Raw genomic sequence first — 16,585 nt, 5'->3', positions numbered from 1 at the left:
GACTCGAGTGGCTTTGTTGCTCCATGACACTGCTCTGATCGCGACGCTTCCATCGACTTTTGAAGCTATCCTTCTACTTCGCTTCCTTGTCGAGTCGTCCTCGCAGACATTCGCTGCTCTGGAGTCACTCGACTGGGATCCAATCTTTCTCCTCTCGATCTGTTCGCAGCTTATTGCGCCGACTCCGGAATTCCCAGGCTTCTTTACAGCTAAGGTGACTCAACCAACGTTCCCTCGATTACAAGGCGACCAGCGCAATCTCGCGAGTCGCTGTCGACGTCTTCGCAACCAAAATTGAAAACGAGCGATTTTCACGGGAATTCACGCAAAGAAGCATCCGAAACGCACGCGTGTCTTCTTTGATCATCTACCACATATTGCAGTGTTCTCGAACGTCTTCAGACCAAGTGCCCAAGAGAGCGAGAGCCTCGAGTTTAGAGCACGCTTTTATTCGATTCCTGCGCAATCTTGTCAATTTTTGTACGCCCTTCTTACTATCCGTTATATTCATCAAAGCCAGCAAAAATTTCAGCGAGAGAGAAAGAGGAACCAACTCCGCGAGCGGTTTTCGGACACTCGATCACTCACTCACCTTTCGAGTCCGCCGGATATGGGAGCACTTTGTTGTAGACCAGAGGTACGTCTTCAACCTATCTATCACCCTCTCTCCGCTGTCCGTTGAGGGGAATCACCCCGCCCTGATCAGGCTCCCCTCTCGTTCTCATCTCGGATCCCAATTCTTCTCATCATCGCCAACGACAGATGACTGATTCCTTGTTGGGTGTGCTTGTATAGGAGATCGATTTCGAGGCACCGGTGGATCTATGGCATTTCTATCTACTGAGATCAGTCGGGAAAGGTGCGTTCGGAAAGGTACGTTTCCCCCCCTCTCTCTCTCTCTTTCTCCCAGCTGCTGTACAGCTCGTAGGGGGAGGGTCGTAAAGCTTTAGAGCTCTGTGGACTCTGTCACACGGATCTATGAACCTTTTTCAGTAATTAACCTCCATATTGCTTTTTACCTTTCTTCCTCTCCTTCATCTTCCCCCACACCCACTTTTCCCTCCTTCTTCTCTCTCGCTCTAAACCCGAATGCTCTCTTGGAATCGACGGCCGTAACAGGTTCGAGTGGTACAACATAAACAGACGAAAACTCTTTACGCGTTGAAATACATCAATAAATCGAGAATTTCGAAACAACATGCCGTTAACAACGTTCGTTCTCCTCCTCTCTCTCTCCATCCTACTCTACTCGACTCGATTTCTTCCAGCCACTAACTCGTTCTACGTCAGAACAGATTATTCAAGAACGACGTCTCCTCGAAGAGATCGATTCTCCCTTTGTATGCAACATGCGATTCGCGTTCCAAGACGACGAAAACCTCTTCATGGTCCTCGATCTCATGTTGGGAGGTGACCTACGGTTCCATCTCGATCGATTGGGGTCCATGAAGGAAGCAGTAGTGAGGTTTTACGTCGCCGAAATGGCACTAGCTTTAGGGGATTTACACAATTTGGGCATCGTTCATCGGTATGCTCCCTCTCTCTCTGAGTTCTGATCTCGGGGGGACTGGTACTGATTAAGGGCTGGTGAGTATGTAGGGATATCAAACCGGATAACATCTTGTTGGATGAGAGAGGACACGCTCATTTGACGGATTTCAATATCGCCGTACATTTCACGGAACGGAGAGCGTTGACGTCAGTCGCTGGTTCCATGGCTTATATGGGTTCGTCTTTGGAGCTCACTTAGCCCTCTCTCCTATTTCGGAGTGACTGCTAACGTCTTCAAGTCGTCCTCTAGCACCGGAAGTTTTGAGTAAAAGAGGTTATTTCTCAACCGTCGATTGGTGGTCATTAGGAGTAGTAGCATACGAACTACTGTTCGGCAAGAGACCGTATCGAGGGAAAACGAATTCGACGTTGACAGAAGCGATTCTACACGAATCGATCAAATTTCCGGAACATGTCGAACAGATCGTTAGTCCTGCTGGATTGGATTGTATTAGAGGTGTAAGCATCACTCTCTCTTCTCTCGATCTCGAGCTCGGGAGAACCTCGAATTGACGCTCGATCACTCTGAGTAGTTACTGCAAAGAGATCCGAAAAGACGCTTAGGCTGTATAGGAACTGGAGGTCTAGATGCGTTTAAACGACATCCTTGGTTCAATGGGTACGACTGGGCTGTCTTGGAACGGAAAGAAGCGATTCCACCTTTCGAACCTGATGTGAGCTCATTCGCTTCTCCTGACTACTTCTGCTCCTTCTTACTGACCGAGAGTTGGTCTGCGGTCGTAGAGCAAGAAAGCGAACTTCGATGCGACTCATGAACTCGAAGAACTGTTACTGGAAGATAACCCATTGAAAGCGAGGAAACGGAATCCGAATCTCGACGTTTCTCAATTATCGGCAGATTATCGAGCTATGGAACAACAGTCAGTCATCCTCTCTCTATCCTACTTTCCACATTCGAAAGAGACTGACTAGAGAAGTGACGCGAACAGTTTCCTTCCGTACGATTACCTTCGACAACCACGACGAACTTGGTTCGTTGACGAATCTGGAAATCCCGCCGCATCCGCTACAACCTCAGCTCACCAACAACCACAACCTGGGGGACTCCAACCTCCATCTCCCTCCTCTCATTCTCCAAATGGCGCAGCGCTTCATCGAGCCTCGACGAATTCTCCTCCTCTCCACATTTCTTCCCCTCCTAATCCAGTCAACCCTCTCGTACCACAACACTTAACACCCCCATCACCTTCAGCAGTAGTAGCAGCTCATCAACCGATTCTAGGAGTTAGGGAAGGAGCCGTTCGGATCGATCAACAACCTCTCGCCGATTTGACGACGAGGAGTTTGAGCGCGAATAGTTTTCATAGCGCTACGAATGAGGGAATGTCCGTAGTGGGAGGAGCAATCGGAGGGGAGAGACTTTCGTCTTCGACGAGAGGGGATCGAAGTCCGAGTAGAAGGAGCGGAGGGGAAAGGGATAATACGGAAATGTTACAGATTAGCAGGGATAATTCGGGGAGTGGATACAACGGAGGAGGTGGAGGAGGTCTACCGCCGACACCGACGAGAACGAGAAGCTATAGGGACGAGACTGGAGTGGCGAGATAGGTATCAACGGTCGACCCACCGAGAAAAAAACTCTCCCCAACTTCACCTCTCTCTGCCGCATTCTCCGCTCCTTCAAGGTCTCTCAGCATCCCTTCGCATCTCCTTCGATTCCCTTCCATCCATCTAATCATGATCCCATCACCGCATTCCTACTCCATCGCATCGACTCTCGCTCGCTAATTCCCTCGGATCCTCACGTTCTTACTATACCTCTAGTGTCTCTCTCTCTGCATCCTAACCCTTCACGCATATTCCTCCTTCACCCTTTCTCTCTCGATCGATCTTGTATTCTTATTTGTTGTTTCGACTTTTTTTTCCCACCTCGCTTTTCCTCACTTTCTTGTCTTTCAAGGTCCCGATCTCTACTCACTTCGTTCGTTCGTTCTATCATTTTCTTTCGTTTCTTGTTTTTCGTTGCTTGTTCGTTCGTATTTGACTACCCTCCAGTCTTTGTCTTCTCCTTGGAACTAGACATCATCGCGGTTTTTCGCAAAACCCTCTCTCTCACTTCTAGTCACTCGAGCAGCGCAAGCCACTCTCTACCGTCTCCCACTCGAGCTTGTAAAGAGACAAAAGGGTATCGTTTCACCTCATCTATAGGTCCTTCATCCTCATGGCCAACGAAACTGCTTTCCCTACGGCAACCTTGAACCTCCTCCTATGTCTCTCGGAATTCAACCTAACTCTCTTATTACTCGGACTCTCGAACCTTTCCTGTCTCTTCAATTCCCTCCTCACTTGATTCTCGTTCAACACTCTGTTCAAATTCCTATACGCTCTCGCGACGTTCCCACTCTGTACGGCGAACGATCGAGCCGAGGTCGTCGTGACGGAAGGGGAGTAAGGGATTGGAGCCGAATGGGACCAGATCTCTTCGGGAGTCGAAGGGGAGAACGAGTTGGAGGTACGGAATGAGGGAGAGGAAGACGAGAGGAGGTCCGATTGGTAGAAAGAGTTGCGGGGTTTGTTGTTGTTGTTCCCTCCTCCTCCTCGACGGTTCTTGGGGGATGATTGCGCTGCTTGTTTGATCACGTTGTCAAGGGCGGAAGAGGAGGAAGACGGCGAACAGGAGAAGTAGCGGAGAGAGGGATTCGAGGAAGAAGGAACGGCGCTCCTGATGGCGAGTGTTCGGAGACTGTTCGTGAGAGTGTTCATCCTTCTTGCGGCCTATTCGCAACAGTGCGGAGAGAGAGACGAAATAATTAGCGATGAAACTTTGGGAGGAAGAGGAGGAGTGAGGCAGCCTCTCTTAGGCGCGCCAGACCGGTAGATATAGAGCTTACGACTACTATCGGCTGAGTCGCGAACGGTTACGAGTGGAGGGAGAGAGGGAAACGAGAGAAGTCGCTTCTCTCATCTCAACTACTCACTTCGAACGACTATCAAGATGCAAGTCGATGAATCACTACGCCAAGTAAGCTCCTCGCTGTGTCCTTTCTATCGCGGTAGCTGACCTCCCTCCCTTCGCAGGCGGTAATGCAATTACAATCTCAACAAATCGAAGCGTCTCGTCAACTCTCGACTATCCGTACTCAACTGAACCAGAAGGAACGAGAACAGAAGCTCAACACTTTGACGTTGAGGGAGATCGAATCGTTACCGAGGGACTCGAGCCAGGTCGGTTGTTACCGCGCAGTCGGGAGAATGTAAGTCAACCCTCTCTCTCGCCTCCTGCTCGTCGGAGATTGAGACGTATGGAGTATGCAGGTTCATGCAAGAATCAAGGAACAACGTCGAGAACACTTTGAAGCAGAAGACGAAGCACAGTCAAGAAGACGTTGGAATTCTCGAGAAGAAAGCAAAAGTGGGTCCTCTCGCCCGTCTCCCCTCTCCTACCGACCTCTGGCTGACCATCTTCGAGCCGCCAGTACCTCGAGAACGAAGTAAACACTGCTCAGACGTGAGTTTCGTCCTACACCTAAATTTGCAGGCTCGACTAACTAATCTCGTTTTGTTTCCGCCAGTTCGCTCCGAGATATCCTACAACAAGCCGCATTGAACCGATAACCTCGCGAGTCGCACACTCTCTTCGTTCCTTCTCGTCTACCCCCACCCGCTGTCCAGATACCCCCTCTTGCAACAATGCACTGGAATCCTTCGTTTTCGCCAACAAAAAGTCGAGCGGGACCCACTTTGACGCATTAAGACACGTGGACGAACGACGCACGACCCTCTTTCTTCGAGCCACGTTCTCCTGAGGTCGTGCACGAGCGAGCCCGACGTCGAGGCTCCCAAAGATCCCTCTCTTTGTCTCTTGTCTACCTCTGATCGACTTCCCTTCCTTTCCCTCGCCCCCTTCCGATGACGCCTCGTTTGTTCATAGCCTCTCTCCGCAGTGTACGAGACACGGTCAAGGACATCGTCAACCAAGCGAACCAAGCGGGACTCGATCGACGTACGACTCTGGAATGGAAAGACTCCATGTACGAAACCTTTTCGTTGACCGATTACGATGAGGCGTATCACCACGTATTCGGCCATCCGGGCGCGCTCCACTACCTGTCGACGCGACTCGATACGATCCTCATAGTCATCAGCGACAGAACTCACGGACCTGTACGTGAACTTACCCAGCTCGACGTTGAATCGAAGCCGAATTCTGACTGTGATGAAACTGATAGACGGCGGAATCTCTCATTGACCCCCAATCGATTCGCCGTGACATGAACGAGCGACCACAACGATTCAAATGGGAATGTCTTTTGTTGGACGCCGTCGACAAAATCGGAGAGTTCGGAACTCATCCCATGCTCAATGCCGCTTTGAGTTCATGGAAAGCAAGTTTGAGGAGGATTTTTGGGTTGTGGGCGGATCCAAGCGACGAACGCGAGAGATCTTATCTCACTCCAAGGATCAAGTCCAGCCAGGACGTAAATAGCCTTGTCGCTTCGATCAGGCACTTCAAACAGGAGATGGCTGCGAATCAGGAGAATTGGGTGAGCTTGAACCGGTTTTCTTCGCTCGACGTCCTTCGAACGCTTATCGGGCTCTCTCGGTAGACTGAATGGGAGCAGCAGATTGAGCATTCTTTGGAATCAGACCATCACCACCAAGTGTGGCTCCCTACGATTTTCGTGCATTCCTCACCTCAATTGTGGCTCCAGAGTCTCGAAGCATCTCATCATCCTTCCGGTCATCCGCAACTTCACCACGCTCTCCCTTTGCGCCCTCCTCCCTCCCAAATGTCGCTCCGCAAGAGTCGAATCTATCGAATCGCGACTCGAGACCAGTCATTCATTTGAATCGATCTCCCCCTCTGTCCCCTCCCTCTCGTTTGTCTCGTCTTTGATTTCGTTTCGTTATCGATGTTAATCTCTTCTATGAAATTCTCGTTATCTTTGTTATCGTCTGAGCCCCCGAAGACAACGGAAACGAGAGCAAATGGTCGGAATCCAAAAGTTCTTCCCTTCTCGCCCGTTCTTTCTGGCTGCTCTCAGATTCACCTCGATTGACGTATTCACTACTGTTATGGAGAAATTGCAAGATATGAGAAAGACTCATGTGGAAGAAACGACTGAAACAGAGTTGACGAGAAGAAAAGTGAAAGCAAAAGAAAGAGCAAAAAGAGTAGAGACCATCCATGATTGATTCCGACCTTCGACCTGACGACATCCACATCGCGACAACATCCGCACCATCTTCCGATTGAGCTTGAGACCACCGACACCGCTTTCGACAACTTTCTACTCTTCCGTCTTGTTCTTCGCCGATTTCGCTCTCGTTCTAACTCCTTCTTGCAACTCCTCAACTTTTTGCTTCCCAGCTTCCGCGACCGGTGCTACTTGTTCCTTGACCTTTTCAGCCGCATCGGTAGCGACTTCGGAAACTTTCTCAGCGACGGCGGTAGATTGTTTCTTGACGGTTTCGACTTGTTTGCGAACAGCGGGAGAAGACGAGGAAGGAAGGAGGAGAGAGATCACTGTGTATAGCGATAGCGAATCAGTTTATCCCCGTTAATTGTCGGGCGAGTGAAGGGAAACAGAACTTACAGACACCGAGCATTCCTACGAGCGTAGCGAATACGATTCCGACAACACCTCCGACGATGGGTTCCTCCGTGAATGCTTGTTTGGGGTCCAAGCTAGCTTTCTCCAGGAAACTCAATCCACGGGTCTTGACGAATCCAACCGGGTCCGTCCTGAAGTCGATGGCAGTCTTGGCGGACGCGTCTTCGGAAGCGGGAGGAGTGACGGGTTTGTCGGCTTCTTCGAGGGCGAGTTCGAGAGGAGCTTTGATCGAGTAGGTTTCGGAGATGAAGGTGGCGAGATCTTTCTCGTCAGTGCCGATGAAAATCTAGACAACCGGAACGAAAACGAGAGTGAGCTAATACTTGACAAGCGATTGAGGGAGATGGGAACTCACGTTGTCGAAGAGGATGTCGTCAGTCATTGACCAAAGTTCGAAACCGATTCCGGCGATCTTGTTGAAGTTCGCTGGTTCGTTATCTTCGTAGTAGTTGGGGTTACTGCAAGATTCCGATTCTGAATCAGCTCAGTCGAGCCAAAGCAGCGTAAAGCTGGTCCGAGAAAGAGAGCTCACGAGATTTTGCGAGGAGACCAAGGTCCTTTGTAGTCGGGATTGTCAATCAAAGGTGCGAACCATTTACCTTTGTACGAAGCTATGATATCGAATAGAAAGAGTGAGTGATGCGCGAGAGTGAGAATCAACGAGGACTGACGTACGATTGGGGATTTCGGGTCGTTTCCAACGTCCACAACCGGATGCGGTTTGACAAGCTGGGTTAGGGACTTGAGGTGCGATCCATTCACCATCGTCTTCGTCGCTCCATTCCTCGGGTTTCTGTCGAAAGTCACAGCGAAGTCAGCAAAAGAAGTCGGGCACGAGAAACAAAAGAAATGCTCACCTCGGCATCGGGATCCGGAATCGTCGCAGGCTCATCCTCTAGCCAATCCTCCGGTTGTACCGCATCAGGATCCTCGATCGTTTGAGGTGCATCTTCGTCCCAATCCGCCGGTTTCTCTGCTTTCGGATCCGAAATTTTCGGGTTCTCTACCCAATCTTCCGGTTTGACATCTTCCGGATCATCGATCTCCTTCGAAGGGTTGACGGCAGGGGTGAAATCTTCGAGTAATGAACCCTTCTTGACTGATTCTTCGTTGATTTGAATTTCGTACGATTGGTCCTCGGGTCGAACGATGAGGGTGTAGAGAGCGGAAGTTTTCGAGAGTTTGGGAGCAGGGGGGTTCTTGAGGTGTTTCTCTTCGATTTCACCAGTGAGAGGGTTGCGGTGTCGGAAGATGAAGTGAACTTTTTGAGTCGAACCGCATCGATCAGGTCCGAACATGATGGTGCTGCAGTGCATGGATCATCAGTACTGGACAAGGCCCAGGAGACGAAGGGAAGGGACCCACTAGGGGGTCTTGTCGGAGAACTCTTCAGCTTGAATACCCTGTCAAACGCCAAAGAAGTCCCGAGTCAGCCCATGCCAGCAGAACTAAGAGCCATCTCGACGCACCTCATCACTCTCAGATAACAGCTTGACATAAGCTCCACCACTGGATAAGAGTCGGAGAGGTCAGCAGTCTGCGAAAGCTAGAAATTGAGAATCGAGTGACTCACCAATCCAAACCCTTTTGTAGTTTGACCTCGTACGATACGATCAAAGGTTTACCCTTTGGATCGAGAACTCGATCGAAAGGAGCGGAAATGGCATGATGAGCTGCTTTGGATTTGAGGACTAAACCTTTATCTCCTTCAATTCCTGGGAAAACTATCGGTTCCTCAACTGCCCATTTGCCGACATAGCTGAATACCTACGAGAGAGTAATCCACAATCAGTCAGTACGCTCGAGAACTCGTACTGAGCGAACACGTCGGTGCAAAGAGGGGAGGGAAACTTACCTCTCCTTGCTTCTCTTCCTTCGTGGCTTTCGAAGGACTCCATCGATCTTGCCATCCATCCGTGAATTGTTCAACGAAGATTCCTTCGACAGAGGTAGGCTACAGGTCACAGGAAATGGAGTTTAGATGAAGGACGTGTCTTGGCGGGAGGAGAACGAGAGGAGCACTCACGACGAAGCTGGGGACACCCTCGGCCGATACTACGGTACAGAGAGCTGCGAACGCCGTCAAGGGGAGGAGCGCGTACTTCATCTTGTTCGGGAAGCGAAAGTGGAGGAGAGAGAACTCGAAGGAACAATTTCGCACGCAGCAACCTTTTCCCGTCCTGCGACAATATTTCGGACGCTATACGGATTGGTTTCAAACGAGGGTATCCAGGGAACACGCCTGCTTGTCGTCGTGAAAGGCGTCGAGATTAATCTCGCACGTGCTTCGCAGAGGTTTGTCCCGCTGAAGGCGCTGAGTGACGAGCCTCGCAGGAGCGAAGGGTAGCATTGAGATAGTCCGTACGGCACGGAGGAGAGAGGGCAAAAGGCGAAGAGGGTTGCACAATTGGGAAGTTCGCTGTTCGCAAGAGTTTTACTTTCTGTTCTGACAGGGTGATTCGTCTGTAGCGGCGACGACGCACACTCCCTATGTGCAAGCTCTTGACCCACTCTTTCCCCGGTGCAGTGAGCCAGAAAACAACGTGCTGTAGCGACCTGAGCTTGTGCACCTAGAAAAGGGGTAGCTTTTCTTCCTCCAGAACAGAGCGAGCGACCCGACGCCTCGATGGTCGATTCCTAAGCGTCAGGAAAGACGGTTCAGTGAACCCAAATCCTCCCTCCTGCCCCGTCGGAACGAGAGAAAGCGATTTCTAGCATTCACGACACTCAGCTCAATCCCTTCTTGCCCCCATCTAAGCCCGCGACAGCTCGTGACATCCCTCACGGAGGAGAAACGTTGTGTAGAAGCCCAGCTTCAAGGTGTCTGGCCTCTCTGGAGGGGATAGTGGCAGAAGTTAAGACGACTTCTTCCGCGAGCCTAAGACAGCAGCAGCATCGTTCGAAAGGCTGACAAAGCGACACCTTGTCGTCTCCAATACTAGTCGTCGCAGATCCTCCTGATGCAGAACTCATGCCGCCTGGACGGAGCTAGAGCTCGAAGAGTCGCAAGGATGTCCTTGCGAAAGATTGAGTTTCCGAATTTTCTTTTCCGCTCGATCAAATTTTGCTCGGCTTACTACTATGAACCTGACAGCATTCTAAGTTCTAGAGAAGCTCGAGAACCTACTATAGAACGATCAATAAAGTTGAAAGAGATGGGAAAATATTCGAACCTGTCTCTCTCCACTCCCACCACCACTACGTATCTCCAGAATGGCCAAGTCAACACCGAAAGCCTCGAAAGTCGGTACTCCCGCCAAGTCCACCCCAGCAAAAGCTTCTCCCGCTCCTTCTTCCGCCTCTAAAAAACGCGTTCGAGTTGTCGAATCCGACAACACTGCCGAAGCTCCTTCCTCGGCAAAGAAATCGAAATCAAAGGAGTCGACTTCAGCGAGTGCTAGCAAGACGGCGAAGAACGGAGTCGAGATGAAGGATCTGAAGGAAAAGAAGTTGGACGAAATTGAAAAGATTCGAAGCAAGGACGCTCCTCAACCGGAGAAGGGTGCGCTCAAAGGAAAGGGAAAGAAGGTGGCTACTCAAGAGGAAGAGATCAAGCTGGATGAAGAGGAGGAGCAAGATGAGGAGGACGACAACGACAAAGAGGCTTACCTCGAAGGATTCGAGAGTGGTGAAGAGGGAGAGGATAGCTCAGATGACGAGGAAGAAGTAGACGAGAAGAACGCGAAGCCATTCAATCTCGAGGAGTTACCGAAAGTCAAGGGAGATTCAGTTCAAAAGAAACTCGAGGCAAAGGCAGAGAGGAAGAAGAACGTGAGTCTACGCTACTCGTATAGGATGTCGAGATCCATCGCTGACGATCTCTATATAGGCCAAGACGGGTACGATTTACCTCGGAAGGATTCCTCACGGTTTCCACGAAGCAGAAATGAAAAGTTACTTCTCGCAATTCGGTGAAGTTACTCGTCTGCGTCTCTCTCGCAACAAACAAGTGGGTCACAATGTCCTTTCTATCAGTCCTGCTCCTCGTCTGACTCCCTTCGTCAACTTCTGCAGACCGGCGCTTCGAAACATTACGCTTTCATCGAATTCCAATACGCTTCAGTCGCTGCGATCGTTCAAGAAACCATGGACAACTACCTCTTGTCTGGTCACATTCTCGTCTGCAAGATCATCCCCGACGATCAAATTCACCCGAAACTTTGGGTTGGAGCAAACCGTAAATTCCGAGTCGTTCCCAAAGGTCGCAAGCAGAACGCCAAGCGAGACGCCGTGAGTACTCTGGCTACTCTCCGACATCGCGTCGACTCATGAAGAACTGACCTTTTTGCCTCTGGATCGCAGCCCAAGACTGAAGAGAAGAAGGAATCGATCAAGAAGCGTCTATTGACTCGAGAAGAGAAGAAGCGCAAGGAACTCGCAGAACTCGGTATCGAATACGATTTCGCTGGTTACGCTGGAAAGACGGTCGAGGGAGAGAAGAAGGAAGAGGCCGAGCCTACGCCGAAGAAGGGAGGAAAGAAGGGAAGGAAGAGTGTAGAGGGTGCAGGAGTAAGCACCGATGTCCAATCCTTCGGCTTCTGCGAGCTGCATATTGACTCTCGAAGTTTGCATCGTTTGACAGCCTGCGAAGAAAAAGGCAAGAAAATCGACCTAGATTCCCGCTCTCGACATCCTCCAGTTTTGCACCTCTCTTCTCTGCCTTCCTGCTTCTCGTATCTCATTGCTGTCGTGTAAACTAGTGTTCACTCACGTTTGATTTCGCAATTTTCGCTCAGAAGCCTAGACGAAGGAGAACTTGCCAATTTACTGGACTCATCCCATTCCCGACGCTCGATCAACTGCCTTCAATTCTCGTCCGGGGCACTCCCTGTGCGAACGATTTGTCTCTCTTGTCGTCGTCGTCGTCGGTGTCGTCTCGGACTTTCCGCGGTTTTGACGCACTGACCTTTTTCGCATCTGCACTTTCGAGGGTCTTAGCTTCCTCCTTCTTTCCTCTCGGCCTCTCTCAGCAAGATGCCGGTGCCAACAGACGAAGGAGTGTATTCGGATTCAGACGGCGACTATGAGGCAAATTCGCCATCATTTGCGTTCCCATCTCATCGGTACGTCTCGAGCTCTCATTGAAATCAATTCGACAGCTGACCCGTCTCGGTTATGCAGCTCAACTGGAGACATCAACAGCCATCTCGACTACACTGATGGTTCTCCCGACGTTTCCGACGACGAGTCTCTGGACCCCGGACAGGATATGTGTGATTGTCGAGCGTTTCCTGAACTTGTCGGGAATTTCTCGCTCTTGGCGAAACACAAGCTCGATGGAACGGGCACTCACATGCATGTAGTGAAATGGAGGAGTGAGAAGTCAGGGTTGAGCGTGATCTGGGCCGACACTCCCGTGAGTTTAGAGCTCTGTTCTTTTTCGAACCCAAGAACCGCAAGACGCTGAACCCGAGCGTTTGACGACAGGATCTCATCTCTACGTTCTCCACGACGGTCGTTACCGAAATCTTCAACTCGTCAGGAGTACCTCACACTCTCGAGCATCTCACCTTTACCGCTTCGAAACAATACCCTTTCAGCAATGTTCTCGATGCCATCGCCTCGAGGTCGATGACTGAAGGAGTCAACGCCGCGACTGATATCGACAACACTACGTACACGGTCGAATCTGCCTCGGAGGAAGGAATGCTCGACATCATTCCCGTTTATCTTTCCCACATTCTCTTTCCGGAGATGAACGAAAGTATCTTCAAGACCGAAATCTACCACATCAACGGAAAAGGAGAAGAGGGAGGAGTGAGTCTGCTCACTTCCTCGACTCCCTGACAGGGACTGATGGATTCTCTCGAATGCGAACGGTCACGACAGACGGTGTTCTCCGAGATGGCGGGCAGGGAGGGATCGAAGGAAGATGTGATGGCACTCGCTCAACAGCAAGCATTGTACAACTTCGGCAATGGCTATCGCTACGAAACCGGTGGAATGTTGAGTCACCTCAGGACGCTCACTCTGAAGAAAAGTGAGCCCTTTCCTTTTCATCCGTCCTCCAGCACGCTGACCTCGGTTCGTGTACAGTCACGGACTACCACAAGGTCGCTTACGTTCCCCAGAACATGACAGTCGTCGTCACTGGTCATCAGATCGATCCTCAGCGACTCCTCGAAACAATTTCTCAAACGACCGAGCGCGAAATCGAAAAAGCCGGACTCGCTCAAGGACCTCATCCCCGCGGTTGGATTCGCCCCTTCGTCAAATCTTCAACTGCCGACAACGATCCTATCATCGAGAAGGACAAAACGATTCTCGTTCCTTACGCTGAAACCGATGATTCGACTGGCGAGATTCAGATCTCCTTCCTCGGCCCTCGTATTCGAGACTCGCTCACGATTTCGGCGCTCGGAGTGCTAGGAGACTATCTCTCTGGTAGCTCTCATTCAGTCTTGAACAGGAAGTTTGTCGAAATCTCCGAACCGGCCTGCGCTGGCAAGTTTCATTTCGTCCCAACTACTCGATTCCCTCGAAACTGACTCTTCCTTCTAAACGTTTTCAGGTATCTCCTTCGAAGTTCTTTATCGAGACCCGACCATCTTCACTCTCAACCTCGCCGCCGTCGCAAAGAACCGACTTTCGACTCTCGCCGGAGATCTCAAAATCGTCTTCAAAGAGCTTTGCCGCAAACCCTTCGATATGGCAGCAATCCAGCTCGTCATACAACAGCAAAAAGTCGGACTCAAGAGGATGAGGCAGACCTCGCCGGGAGTTTACGTCAAAGCTTCACTTTTGCAAGGCGAGTTTCAACTTGTTTCGAGAGATCTCCTCGTCGATTCGAGCTGACTCGCAACGGTGCATCGAAGTAGACATCATCTATGGGAAATCGGACGGTTCTGACTTCTCGAGAACCTTTGACGATCTCGAGATGCTGAAGAGACTATCAAAGTGGAAAGAAGCGGATTGGCTCGATCTCTTCAAGGAGTTCCTCGTCGAGCGACACTCGATCGTTCTCATCGGGACGCCTACTCCAGCGCTCGTTCAACAAAACACCCAAGCCGATGCCGCTCGAGTCGGGAAGAACGTTCGCAAATTCGGTCCCGCTGGTCTCGCTCGCCTCGACGAGGAATTGAAAGAGGCAGAAAGGAAGAACAACCGCCCTCCTCCTGCATCTCTCGTACATAGCTTCCCCGTCCCCGATTTCCGCCAGATCTCGTGGCTGTCAGTCGACACTGCGAGAAGTAACGGAGTTGGCAAAGGGAAGAATCTCTTCCACGGTCGTGCTCAGCAAATCATCAACGCCGACGGTCCAGATCTACCTTTCTTCGTTCAATTCGATCGTGAGTCATTCACATCTTCTCCTCATCGTCGTGCTCGTGCTGAAAATGATTGCGTAGACGTTTCCTCGAGCTTCGTCACGGTCTCGCTCTTTCTGCACGGTCCCGCACTAACGATTCTTCCTCTTTACGTCGATACGTTCTTCTCGATGCCTGTTGACCTACCCGGAGGCCAAAGATTGAGCTGGCAAGAAGTATCGAAAAAGACAGACGAGGATTTGACGAGTCTCAGCGTCACTTCTGTCCACGAAGGTCTTTGGATCTCGCTCACTGCTCTCCGACATGACTACGACAAGGCCGTCTCGTGGCTTTCCGACTTCCTCTTCGATACCGTTTTCGACGTTGAAAGGCTCAAGAATCTCGTCAACACAAGACTTCAAGTTTCCTCGGCAGTCAAGCAAGATGGTAGTGGTATGGCGAAAGCTGCGATCGATTTCGAATGCTTCACGAACGCGAGGTAAGTCACTCCATCAGTTTAGAGCAGTCCCACCCAAGTTGACGCTTTCTCCTTGCCAGTTTCGAAACTCCGACGAACCCGATCGCTTCGCTGGACTACTACCCGAAACTGAAGGACCGACTCGAACACGATCCTCAGAGCGTCGTCCGTGAACTTGAAACCTTGCGAACCGCCCTCATCGATCCACGAGCGATGAGACTCAGCGTCGTCGGTGACCTCTCGAAGCTCGACTGTCCTTCTTCGACTTGGTTGGATTGCTTTGAACCCGTCGAGACATTCCCGGTGAGCGGTTTCTGTGCTTTTCATGGCAGAATATATGGGCTCATGTTCTTCCCTTTCGTTCTTTTCCAGACTTCGCAACTTGCACCGATCTTCCGACCTCGAGAGCTCTTGACCTCGCTCGGATCGAAACCTGCGAAGAAAGCCGTCGTTTATCGAATCGACAGTTCCGAATCGACGTATCTCAGTGCTCGTTCCAGTTGTCCCGACTGGAATTCGCCCGATTTTGTCGCCGTCGATGTCGCCTGCGCTGTACTGTCTCAAACGAACGGCAGTCTTTGGAATGGTGAGCTCATCGGCTGCGTTACTTGATGACAACGCAAGGCTGACTCTCTCGTTGACAGTCACGAGAACCGCTGGTCTGTGCTATGGATGCACAATCGAAACGAACGTCGAGCACGGATTTGTCTCCCTCGACATCTACCGTTCTCCAAATTCTATCGCGGCCCTCGCTGCTGTTCGGGAACTGCTCAACTCGATCAAATCCGGCAAAATCAATGTGAAAACCAGTGAACTCGATGCAGCCAAGAGTCAACTCGCTTTTGAGACTGTCGAAGGAGAATGCACGCCCTCGAAAGCCGTAAGTCGATAGTCGTTTAGCTTCTGCCTCGATCCAGTTTCTGACTTTTCGTCACACAAAGGCTTCAAACTCTTTCTTCGACACTGTGATTCTCAACAAGCCTCATGGATTCTCGAAACAATACCTCTCTCTCGTCGAAGTGAGTACCGTCTTAAGCCCTTTCGAAGAGGAACCTCGCTCATTCTGAACATTCTCTCCCTTTACAGCGTGTCACCGTCGCAGACGTTCATCGAGCAATCGATAACTGGATTGTTCCTCTCACCTCTCCGAACTCCTCCATCATCGGTGCGACTGCTTCGCCTGCTAAGATGTCGACTCTTGTAGGAGGTCTTACGAAACTTGGTTACGAGGTCGAACAGCGACATTTCTGATTTTGCGTCTTCCACTTTGTTCCTTCGCTTTCATTCGTCTGCAAAGCTATCCTGTCTTGATATGAGCGATTCGAGATGCGAGAGGAAGGGAAGATCGAGCGAAGCTGAAGCGAACAGACAGACGAAGCTGGGATTAGAGCTCTGGTTCTACTAAGGAGCGAGTCAGTGAGTCCGCTGGTCTGTCGAATGAAGCTGAATCTCGGATAGCCCGGAGCCAGCAGGAGCAGTCGAAAGTCGTGAACGATACATAGCATCAGAGGTCTCGTCGAAGCTGCGTAGTCACGTCAGAGGAGTCTCACGATAGCTTCGGCGCGGACCGAAGAATGCGAAGAACTCGGAAAGTTGTCAGTTATCCGCCTCTTTGCTGATCGGGAACGCCTTCAGCTTATCTCTAGACTAGCCTTCTGGACCTAAGCCTCGGGTTCGACCGGAGCGAAAGCGTTGAATCGACAGAAGCTGATGAGGTGAATCGACACGAAGCCTGA

The 16,585-nt window shown here is 50.8% G+C and overlaps 7 protein-coding genes across 7 annotated transcripts; 5 read left to right on the top strand and 2 right to left on the bottom strand.

Annotated features, from left to right (window-relative positions):
- Positions 1-610: 610 nt before the first annotated feature.
- JCM6883_004801 (serine/threonine-protein kinase) lies at positions 611-3,120 on the top strand (the record flags this gene model as incomplete). The annotated part of the gene is made up of 9 exons (XM_076634982.1): positions 611-637; positions 796-873; positions 1,120-1,212; positions 1,296-1,528; positions 1,600-1,727; positions 1,802-2,010; positions 2,085-2,225; positions 2,296-2,432; positions 2,502-3,120. The coding sequence occupies 9 exons, from the start codon at positions 611-613 to the stop codon at positions 3,118-3,120; spliced, it is 1,665 nt and encodes a 554-aa protein (XP_076485036.1).
- Positions 3,121-3,714: 594 nt separating this feature from the next.
- On the bottom strand, positions 3,715-4,275 carry MRP21 (mitochondrial 37S ribosomal protein bS21m MRP21; the record flags this gene model as incomplete). The annotated part of the gene is made up of 1 exon (XM_076634981.1): positions 3,715-4,275. The coding sequence occupies one exon, from the start codon at positions 4,273-4,275 to the stop codon at positions 3,715-3,717; it is 561 nt and encodes a 186-aa protein (XP_076485035.1).
- A 232-nt stretch (positions 4,276-4,507) lies between these two features.
- Positions 4,508-5,127, top strand: PFD1 (prefolding complex chaperone subunit; the record flags this gene model as incomplete). Its single annotated transcript, XM_076634980.1, has 5 exons — positions 4,508-4,534; positions 4,591-4,766; positions 4,828-4,924; positions 4,989-5,020; positions 5,085-5,127. 5 exons carry the CDS (start codon positions 4,508-4,510, stop codon positions 5,125-5,127), a joined length of 375 nt encoding a protein of 124 aa, XP_076485034.1.
- Positions 5,128-5,421: 294 nt separating this feature from the next.
- Positions 5,422-6,362, top strand: JCM6883_004798 (uncharacterized protein; the record flags this gene model as incomplete). Its single annotated transcript, XM_076634979.1, has 3 exons — positions 5,422-5,676; positions 5,742-6,056; positions 6,120-6,362. 3 exons carry the CDS (start codon positions 5,422-5,424, stop codon positions 6,360-6,362), a joined length of 813 nt encoding a protein of 270 aa, XP_076485033.1.
- Positions 6,363-6,803: 441 nt separating this feature from the next.
- Positions 6,804-9,234, bottom strand: JCM6883_004797 (uncharacterized protein; the record flags this gene model as incomplete). The annotated part of the gene is made up of 11 exons (XM_076634978.1): positions 6,804-7,039; positions 7,110-7,413; positions 7,483-7,585; positions 7,660-7,738; positions 7,803-7,920; positions 7,985-8,432; positions 8,493-8,530; positions 8,597-8,636; positions 8,701-8,894; positions 8,983-9,081; positions 9,154-9,234. 11 exons carry the CDS (start codon positions 9,232-9,234, stop codon positions 6,804-6,806), a joined length of 1,740 nt encoding a protein of 579 aa, XP_076485032.1.
- Positions 9,235-10,340: 1,106 nt separating this feature from the next.
- JCM6883_004796 (uncharacterized protein) lies at positions 10,341-11,742 on the top strand (the record flags this gene model as incomplete). The annotated part of the gene is made up of 5 exons (XM_076634977.1): positions 10,341-10,898; positions 10,957-11,076; positions 11,142-11,357; positions 11,430-11,636; positions 11,710-11,742. The coding sequence occupies 5 exons, from the start codon at positions 10,341-10,343 to the stop codon at positions 11,740-11,742; spliced, it is 1,134 nt and encodes a 377-aa protein (XP_076485031.1).
- A 359-nt stretch (positions 11,743-12,101) lies between these two features.
- On the top strand, positions 12,102-16,100 carry JCM6883_004795 (uncharacterized protein; the record flags this gene model as incomplete). Its single annotated transcript, XM_076634976.1, has 13 exons — positions 12,102-12,190; positions 12,249-12,483; positions 12,555-12,884; positions 12,957-13,107; positions 13,164-13,571; positions 13,639-13,875; positions 13,946-14,416; positions 14,474-14,870; positions 14,930-15,152; positions 15,222-15,435; positions 15,494-15,729; positions 15,791-15,868; positions 15,936-16,100. 13 exons carry the CDS (start codon positions 12,102-12,104, stop codon positions 16,098-16,100), a joined length of 3,234 nt encoding a protein of 1,077 aa, XP_076485030.1.
- Positions 16,101-16,585: the final 485 nt, after the last annotated feature.

Source organism: Sporobolomyces salmoneus (genome assembly GCF_050403485.1).
Source record: "Sporobolomyces salmoneus JCM6883 DNA, S_salmoneus_JCM6883_v1_ctg78, whole genome shotgun sequence".
Lineage (NCBI taxonomy): Eukaryota > Fungi > Basidiomycota > Microbotryomycetes > Sporidiobolales > Sporidiobolaceae > Sporobolomyces > Sporobolomyces salmoneus.
Note: the sequence above shows the minus strand (reverse complement) of the source record. Positions and strands in the feature narration are given on the sequence as shown.